Consider the following 626-nt stretch of genomic DNA (forward strand, 5'->3'; position numbering starts at 1 on the left):
ATCTTCCTTCGCGGCTCGCTGGTAGAGATATGCCAGTCGTACCTCCTATACTCAGAATACGGGTCAGAGAGGAGCTTGAGAGGGCAGAGAATGATGAAGATTGACTAACCTTGGGGGGAATGATTTCTTCCTTGTCACTCCAGTCTTTCGCGCGTTCACGAGCGGCCTTGACAACCGCATCGGCAACATCCTGACGTTTACCCAGTCCAAGCAAAGTCAGGACGGCGGGTCGAGTAGTCGCGGCGGTTTCGAGGGCGAGAAGGAAACTTCGAGGGTGAGCCGCGGCTTCTTGCGTTCCGACGAGGCGAATCGCTTCCTCCACTCGAATCTCGGCTCGTCGTAGCTCTTGCTCTGCGAATCAAAAGGGTTTCAGTCGAGCGAATAACGAAAGAAGAGAACGATCACGAGCTCACGTTTTTCAGGCGAGTGAGTTTGTGAGTCGTCGATGATAAGTTCGCGATAGGCACCGGAAGAGTGACGGTGATGAGTCGTCCACTTTACGTTCCGATCGGCGAGGTCCATCTTCTTCTGGCCGTATTGGGGAGAAGGGAGAGGTTTCTCAGTCGGAGGAGTGAGCGTATCGCCGTTGATTTTCTGTAGTGCAGCTTCCTTGTAACCGTCGAATT

At 53.5% G+C, this 626-nt stretch overlaps 1 protein-coding gene across 1 annotated transcript; it reads right to left on the reverse strand.

The window, feature by feature from the left end:
- Nucleotide 1: 1 nt before the first annotated feature.
- Nucleotides 2–626, reverse strand: JCM6883_005904 (uncharacterized protein; the record flags this gene model as incomplete). Its single annotated transcript, XM_076635760.1, has 3 exons — nucleotides 2–45; nucleotides 110–351; nucleotides 414–626. Coding segments are annotated over 3 exons (499 nt in total), but the record flags the coding sequence as incomplete, so codon positions are not given.

The sequence above is a fragment of the Sporobolomyces salmoneus genome, assembly GCF_050403485.1.
Source record: "Sporobolomyces salmoneus JCM6883 DNA, S_salmoneus_JCM6883_v1_ctg232, whole genome shotgun sequence".
Lineage (NCBI taxonomy): Eukaryota > Fungi > Basidiomycota > Microbotryomycetes > Sporidiobolales > Sporidiobolaceae > Sporobolomyces > Sporobolomyces salmoneus.